This window comes from Trichechus manatus, unplaced genomic scaffold (assembly GCF_000243295.1).
Source record: "Trichechus manatus latirostris isolate Lorelei unplaced genomic scaffold, TriManLat1.0 scaffold00258, whole genome shotgun sequence".
Lineage (NCBI taxonomy): Eukaryota > Metazoa > Chordata > Mammalia > Sirenia > Trichechidae > Trichechus > Trichechus manatus.
In genome coordinates, this window is record NW_004444194.1 from 811058 (window position 1) to 819722 (window position 8665).

Genomic DNA, 8665 nt, shown 5'->3' on the forward strand with positions numbered 1-8665 from the left:
AGGCCCCGCAGCTAGGCAGCCCCGAGCCGCCGCGGCTCCATTACCTGCCCGCCGCCGCGGCGCCCGCGGCCGAGCCCGGCGCGGAGCAGTGGGTGGAGCTGGTACGCGTGCTGCCCCCGCACCTGCTCCTGCCGCAGCAGAAAGTGGTCATCGAGCCACTGCCCGGGCTCCCGGCCCGAGCCAGCCCCGACCAGAGGGTCAGGATCCAGAGAGTCCCCCAGGTGCTAGTGTTCGGCACGGCCGCCACGGCCCTCAAAGTAGGTGGGGACAGATGGGCGGGGGCGACGGGCGGGCGGGGGCGGGATCCGTGGCTCCGGCCCGCGCCCGGCCCGGGCTGCCCCCCAGGCCCCCGCACCCGCAGGGTAGATCCCCACTTGGCCGGTCCATCTCTAACTCCCAAAGCCCAGGTCCCAGGCTCCGCCCCTACAGCCTGGGTGGGGGTGGGGTGGGATACTCAGGCCCCGCCCCTAAAGCCCTGTCTATAGTTCCCGTTCTGCCCTACAGACAGGGACCCCAATCCTAGCCCCAGGCTCTGCCCCTAGTATCCTGTCCTCATTCTCCAGGCCTCGCCCCTACAGACCTCCAGATTGCAGACCCCATCTCACAACCCAAGGCCTTGTCCGTGGTCCCAGAGTCCTGCTTTAGCAATGGGCCCAGGCCCAGTGCTTGGCTCTGCCTCTGGGTCCAACCTTCATGCCACATAGGACGCTGTCCAGCCCTTCCGCCCACCCCACCTCAGCCCCATGAGGCTCCTGCTCCCAGCCCTAGCAGGGGAGTCCTGGCTACTTTCCTCTTGATGCAGCTTTTCCCAGTTCCCAGCCCTCTTTGGGCTGAGTCCCCACCCTGGCCAGTAGGCCTTTGTCCTGTCCCTGCCCAGGGTGTGTCCAGAGAGCCAAGGAATGTGGCCTCCCAGCTGAGGAGCAGGGTTCCACCCCTCAGAAGTGGAGGGGAGAGGCTGGCCCCTGACCCTCTGTGCCCTTGCTCCCGTCCAGGTGCAGCAGCTCCAGCAGGTGCCTGTCCCACACGTGTACTCCAGCCAGGTGCAGTATGTGGAGGGTGGCGATGCCAGCTACACGGCCAGCGCCATGTGAGTGAGGGTATGCTGGGTGGGAAGGGGGTCCAGGACTGCTCAGGACCCTGCTGGGCTGTCTGCCTCCAAGGTGCTAGGTGACAGATGGGCAGGTGCTCCCCAGGGGCAGCCAGTGGCCTCTGAGAGGCAGAAGGGCCCTGACAGGTCACTGAGGCAGCAACAAAGCCTGGGCTCTGCCTCAGATGAACCTTGTTGTTAGCTGAAAAATACGTATATTTTTTTTCAGTGTTGGCAAAGTTGAACATTTGCAAGTGATAGGGAATGTTAGACAGGGAAGAAGAAATCTCCTTCACTCCTGACCCCAAGTCTACCCCAAGGGGACACTGTACCCAGTTTGTTTCCCCCCAGGGATATCCGCAGCATAGAAAGCACTCTTTCCTTCTGCCAAAGCAGAAGCAGAGGCTGCTGCCTTGTTTCTTCCCCAGAACTCAACTTGCAGCTCTCCCCTTCATTGTCCACCTGGATAGGGTCAGCCTTTGTAATTGCTGTGTAATAGGCGCTCCCCTGTGCAGATGCCCTGGGAGCTGACTGGCCAGTCCCTACTCTGGTCGCTGCCAGTGGCACGGTGTGGCATTTGTTCTGGGTGCAGTTCTCGAGCCCACACATTGCACCAGGGCAGATGGTGGGATCCCCAACGCCACCTCCCCTCTCTACGTGCATAGTAGTGACTCCAGGACTCTAGTCATTGCTGCTGCCTTTTAGCTTCTGGAAGTTTAATTTGGTTTTCTTTGCACTTGTCTGATGTTTTCTTTCGTCCCACCACCTGCCCACCATAGGGATGGGCTGGAGGTAGGTTAGCTCATGGCATGACGAAGCCCCTCGGGCATGATGCTCTGGCTGGACCTGAGGGTGGGACAGGCTTACGGCATCCAGTGCCTCACAGTTCTGCCGCTGTTTCCAGTACCCTGAGCCTCAGAGCTGGACAAACGGTGGAACAACAAATTCCCCAGAATGCCCAAGCTGCGGAGGCCGTAGAGGGCGTTCCAGAGGAGTCTGACCTGAGGGTTCTGGATATCAGAGACAGAGCGGGGCACTCTGAGTCCTGAGCCTGGGCCTCAGGGTCCAAGGTGGGCTTCTCCGGCTGACCCTGCTCGAAGTCCTCCCTGGTCGTGCCTGTCTTTCCTTGAATTCTTTCCTTCGTGATCCTGGCATGCGTAATCCACACAGTTCACGGTTTCCCTCGGATTCCGTGTGTGAAGTGCCTGGCAGCAGATCCTGCTGTTGTCTCTATCCTTGTCTCTCCCTCACAGCAGGGTGTTAACTTTGCTGGCCTGAGTCCCCTGCCCTGGCCAAAGGACATGTCCAGAGACATACACATTCATTCACTCACTCAGCAAATAACTTCCAAAGCAACGTTTTTCAAGCACTCACCGTGTGCCTGGCACTAGGCTGGACCTCGCCACACGGGTGAACAGGACCTGGTCCCGGCCACACTGTGGGGTGGGGCTGGTGTCGGGCCAGGTCACATGCTCTTGGTGTTGCTTGGTGTGGTGGGTGTGGACTGGGCTCTGTGATAAGAGCTCAGGCCTTGGCATCACTGTGGCTGACCGCACCTCCTCCCACACCCCTCCTCTTTGTTGCCCATCCCCTGTCCAGAGTGCTGCCCCAGAGGCCTGCCAGGTCACTGTCCTGCTTCCTTTCAGTCCACTCGATGGCGCCTGAGCCAGGCCACCCTGACCAGCCTCACTATCTCGCTTCATTTTTTAATTTGGTTTTATGATTTTTAATCAATAATATGTTGTTGTTGTTAGGTGCCGTCGAAGTCGGTTCCGACTCATAGCAACCCCGTGTACAACAGAACCAAACTCTACCTAGTCCTGTGCCATCCTCGCAGTCATTGCTATGTTTGAGCCTATTGTTGCAGTCACTGTTTCGTTCCATCTCCTTGAGGGTCTTCCTCTTTTTTAGCTGACCCTCTACTTTACCAAGCATGATATCCTTCTCCATGGACTGGTCCCTCCTGATAACGTGTCCAAAGTATGTGAGTCAAAGTCTCACCATCCTTGCTTCTAAGGAGCATTCTGGTTGTACTTCCTCCAAGACAGATTTGTTTGTTCTTCTGGCAGTCCATGGTATAGTCAATATTCTTCACCAACACCACAATTCAAAGGCATCAATTCTTCGGTCTTCCTTATTGATTGTTCAGCTTTCACATGCATACAAGGCCATTGAAAATATCATGGCTTGGGTCAGGCGCACCTTAGTCTTCAAGGTGACAACTTTGCTTTTCAACACTTTGAAGAGGTCTTTTGCAGCAGATTTGCCCAATGCAGTGCGTCTTTTGATTTCTTGACTGCTGCTTCCATGGGTGTTGATTGTGGAGCCAAGTGAAATGAAATCCTTGACAACTTCAGTCTTCCCTCCGTTTATCATAATGTTGCTTATTGGTCCAGTTGTGAGGGTTTTTGTTTTTTTTATATCGAGGCGTAATCCATACTGAAGGCTATAGTCTTTGATTTTCATCAGTAAATGCTTCAAGTCCTCTTCACTTTCAGCAAGCAAGGTTGTGTCATCTGCATAACGCAGGTTATTAATGAGTCTTCCACAAATCATAATGCCATGTTCTTCTTCATATAGTCCAGCTTCTCAGATTATTTGCTCAACATGCAGACTGAATAGGTATGGTGAAAGGATACAACTCTGACTCACACCTTTCCTGATTTTAAACCCTTGTTCTGTTCAAACAACTGTCTCTTGGTCTATGTATAGGTTATTCATGAGCACGATTAAGTGTTCTTGAATTCCCATTCTTCGCAATGTTATCCATAATTTGTTATTATCCACACAGTCGAAGCCTTTGCTTAATGGATAAACACAGGTAAACATCTTTCTGATATTCTCTGCTTTCAGCCAAGATCCATCTGACATCAGCAATGATATCCCTGGTTCCACGTCCTCTTCTGAATCTAGCTTGAATTTCTGGCAGTTCCCTGTTGATGTACTCCTGCAATCGTTTTTAAATTATCTGCAGCAAAATTTAACTTGTGTGCAATATTAATGATATTGTTTGATACTGTCCACATTCTGTTGGATCATCTTTTTTTGGAATGGGCACAAATACGGATCTCTTCCAGTCGGTTGGCCAGTTAACTATCTTCCAAATTTCTTGCAATAGATGAGTGAGCACTTCCGGCATTACATCCATTTGTTGAAACATCTCAATTGGTATTCCGTCACTTCCTGGAGCCTGTTTTTTGCCAGTGCCTTCAGTGCAGCTTGGATGTCTTCCTTCAGTACTTGGTTCTTGATCGTATGCTACCACCTGAAATGGTTGAACATGGACCAATTCTTTTTGGTACAATGACTCTGTGTATTCCTCCCATCTTCTTTTGATGCTTCCTACATCAGTCAGTGTTTTGCCCAATGTTGTTGTTGTTAAGTGCTGTCGAGTTTCTTCCAACTCATAGCTACCCTATGTGCAACAGAACGAAATATTCCCCAGTCCTGCGCCATCCTCACAATCATTGCTGTGTTTGAGCCCATTATTGCAGCCCCTGTGTCAATCCGTCTTCTTGAGGATCTTCCTCTTTTCGCTGATCTCTGCTTTACTAAGCATGATGTCCTTCTCCAGGGACTGGTCCCTTCTGATAACATGTCTAGAGTACATGAGACGAAGCTTTTTTGCCCATAGAATCCTTCAGTATTGCAACTTGAGGCTTGAATTTTTTCTTCAGTTCTTTCAGCTTAACAAATACCAAGTGTTTTTTTCCCTATTGATTTTCTTTTTTTTAGGGTATTTGCATCTTTAACTTTATTCACTAATGCCAAATTCTTTTCCCAAGTGAATATTTCAGTTTACGTTTATATTATACAAGCACTGCATAAGGGTTTCAGCGGCTCCATATTCACACTTCCACCTTTCTCATTTGACTCTTGTTTTTGATTGTGCTTTAGGTGAAACCCTTTTGGTTTTCTAACTCTAGGTCTTTCCACATTTCATTGTAATACTGTACTTTGTCTTCTCAAGCCGCCCTTTGAAATATTCTGTTCATCTCTTTTACTTCATTATTTCTTACATTCGCTTTAACTACTCTATGTACAAGAGCAAGTTTCAGACTCTGACATCCATTTTGGTCTTTTCTTTCTTTCCTGTCTTTTTAATGACCTTTTGCTTTCTTCATATACGATGACCCTGATGTCATCCCACAACTCGTCGGGTCTTTGGTCATTAGTGTTCGGTGCATCAAATCTATTCTTAAAGTGGTCTCTAAATTCAAGTGGGATATACTCAAGGTCATACTTTGGCTCTCGTGGACTTGTTTTACTTTTATCCAGCTTCGACTTGAACTTGCATGTGAGCAATTGATAGTCTGTTCTGCAGTCGGCCCCTGGCCTTGTTCTCACTGAGCTTCTCCATCATCTCTTTTCACGGATATAGTCGATTTGATTCCCAGGTATTCCATCTGGTGAGGTCCACATGTATAGTTGATGTTTATGTATGTTGTTGAACAAAGGTATTTGCAATGAAGAAGTCATTGGTCTTGCAAAATTCTATCACGTGATCTCTGGCGTCATTTCTCTCACCAAGGCCATATTTTCCAACTATTGATCCTCCCTCTTTGTTTCCAACTTTATGTGTTTTTTTTTTAATATGTTAAAACAATAAAACCAAACCTGTTGCCATCGAGTTGATTCCGACTCATAGAGGGTTCCAAAATCAAAGCTGTGTCCCATGGTATCTATTGAGAGACTGAATGTGGTGTTCCTGCCTGTCACCTCTGCCTGGTGCCCTCCATCCCACGGAGGACAGACATGCTGCTTGAGCTGTCGTCCCTCTCCCCGACACACTGTCCATACCGTCTCCACCATTTCTTCAATTTAACAGCGTGTTCCGGAGCAGGACAGTGGGGCTTCTTCATTCTCTTTTATACCTGCACAGCACCCACTGTCATTTCTTTAAACCCCTAGAGAGGGCCCCAGGGTGTCCTGGCACCAGGAGCAAGGAGGGCCGTAGGGTCAGCCTCCAGGAGCAGGGTGGGAGCTGGGTCCGTGGAAAGTGCATCTGCACACTTACAGTCGTTGTTGCCAAATAGCCCCTCAGGGTGACCCGCATAGTTAAAATCAGAATCCCCCCTCTCCTGTCAGCCCCCTTCCTGCCTCATTTACCTCCTCAGCACACACCTCCTCTTGTTGCACCCACTGTTCCTGTTTGCACAGCGTCCAGTCTTGTCTCCCCGACTAGGACATCAGCTCCCTGGGGGCAAGGACTTCTCTCTTGTCCACCATTGTGTCTGCAGTATCTAGAACAGGGCCCAGCACACAGTAGGAGCTCCATAATCTGCGTTTTGATTGAGTTGAAATGTGTGGCCTATTGCAAACTACCGGTCCCGTCCATCTTGGTTTCCTCACGTCTGTGTGGGGACAGTGATTCCAGCATCAGGGCGCTGCTCTACGGATTGGATGGAAACTTGCCATCAAGCACATGGGAGGGGGCTGGTCCACTGGAGGGAAGTGTTGGCCGTCTTGTTTCGTGCCTTTCTCGGGGCTAGCTGTCCTAGGGCTGCGACAGGGCAGAATCCCAGGGTCCTGGGAACCTCCCCTCCAGGAGCTGGGTCTGTCCTCAGGCCTCGTCCCTTGACTCTCCTTCTGCTTCTTCCTTAGCCGCTCCAGCACCTACTCCTACCCTGAGACGCCGCTGTACACGCAGACGGCCGGCACCAGCTACTACGAGGCTGCCGGCACGGCCGCCCAGGTCAGCACGCCCGCCACTTCCCAGGCAGTGCCCAGCAGTGGCTCCGTGCCCATGTACGTGTCCGGCGGCCAGGTCGTTGCCAGCTCCACCAGCAGCGGGGGCAGCGGCAGCAACAGCAGTGGTGCAGGCAGCGGCGGCGGTGGCGGGGGAGGTGGTGGCGGCGGTGGCGGCAGTGGCGGCAGCAGCAGCGGAGCGGGCACCTACGTGATCCAAGGCGGGTACATGCTGGGCAGTGCCAGCCAGTCCTACTCCCATACCACCCGTGCCTCACCAGCCACCGTAAGTGCCCGGCCGAGCCCCAGACAAGGCAGGCGGGGGGAGCCCTGGGTGGCAGGATGGGCACAAGAAGCTATGGTCACTGGCACCAGCAGCAGGAGACCGTGTCATGGCTGCTGAAGTGCTCAGATGCCCATGGCCTGGGGTCAGACCCACACTGTGTGGCCTGGGACAGGTTACTCAGCCTCTCTGGACCTGAAACTCTTAGAGGGGTGCCCACGGAAGTGTCATCTCCTCTGATTATAACTGATGATGGAGGATAGATAGCGAAGGGAGGGTGAGGCAGGCAGCCCTGGGGCAGAGAGAACAGCCCTGAGAAAGCCTGTGCGTCCATCTGTAAGGCAAGTGCCATAAACTCACACTCCCCAGAGGAGGCTGTCCCCAGCTGAACCCCTCACCAGCTGTGTGACTGTGGAGTGGGTCCGGGCCTGGTGTTCCTGGGGTGGACTCTGCCCCTGCGGAGCTCAAAGTTTGAGCAGTGGCTTTTCTACATTTGTAACTGCCGCCCTCTTGCACTGCAACCCAAGCACACGCACTGTGGATTGTGGAACCGAGCACAGAAGGTGGGGCTTCCCTTAGTGCTCAGACACAGCCTGCCTTCTGTTCTTTTCTTTTAGATGCTAGTTGTGACCTGCCTAAGTGATTTCATGACCCTCTAGTGGATCTACATCTGCAGATTGAAATGTGCTGCCCTAGCACAGTGCTGTCCGATAGAACATTCTGCAGTGATGGAATGGTTCTCTGTCCGTGCTGCCCATTATGGTAGCCGCTGGCCACATGTGGCTATTGAGTGCTGGAAATGTGGCTGGTGCAACAAGAGGAACTGAAAAAAGAAAATTTATTTATTTTGAATACCGTACTCATTGCCATCAAGTCAGTTCCTACTCGTGGAGTCATGGGAAGCTACAAAAATAGGCTAGAGAGGGCCTGTGTACCCTTCACCCACCTTCCCCTAGTGGTTACATTTTATATAACTAGGGCAACTGTAGTACAACATGTTGTTGTTAGGTGCCATCAAGTCGGTTCTGACTCATAGTGACCCTTTGCACCACAGAACGAAACACTGCCCGGTCCTGTGCCATGCTCACCATCATTGTTATGCTTGAGCCCATTGTTGGAGCTACTGTGCCAGTCCATGTTGTTGAGGGTCTTCCTGTTTTTCACTGACCCTGTACTTTACCAAGCATGATGTCCTTCTCCAGAGACTGATCCCTCCTGACAACATGTCCAAACTATGTAAGACATAGTCTTGCCATCCTTCCTTCTAAGGAACATTCTGGTTGTACTTCTTCCAAGACAGATTTGTTCATTCTTTTGGCAATCCATGGTATATTCAGTATTCTTTGCCAACACCACAGTTCAAAGGCATCAGTTCGTCTTCAGTCTTCCTTATTCATTGTCCAGTTTTTGATTGCATGTGATGCAGTTGAAATTACCATGGCTTGGGCCAGGTGCACCTTAGTCTTCAAGGTGACATCTTTGCTTTTCAACACTTTAAAGTGGTCTTTTCCAGCAGATTTGCCCAATGCAATGCGTCTTTTGATTTCTTGACTGCTGCTTCCATGGGTGTTGATTGTGGATTCAAGTAAAATGAAATCCTTGACAAC

The 8665-nt window shown here is 51.4% G+C and overlaps 2 protein-coding genes across 2 annotated transcripts in view; both read left to right on the top strand.

The window, feature by feature from the left end:
* LOC111819066 (MHC class II regulatory factor RFX1-like) overlaps nt 1-6990 on the top strand; it is a 7987-nt gene extending 997 nt beyond the window's left edge. The window contains exons 2-4 of the mRNA XM_023724766.1: nt 993-1087; nt 6692-6854; nt 6910-6990. Coding sequence (XP_023580534.1) covers nt 993-1087; nt 6692-6854; nt 6910-6990 — 339 coding nt within the window. The remainder of the gene's footprint in view (nt 1-992; nt 1088-6691; nt 6855-6909) is intronic.
* A 9-nt stretch (nt 6991-6999) lies between these two features.
* Nucleotides 7000-8665, top strand: part of RFX1 (regulatory factor X1) — an 8559-nt gene continuing 6893 nt past the window's right edge. The window contains 1 exon segment of the mRNA XM_023724755.1: nt 7000-7061. Within this exon segment, the coding sequence (XP_023580523.1) occupies nt 7005-7061 (57 nt within the window). The 5' untranslated portion in view covers nt 7000-7004.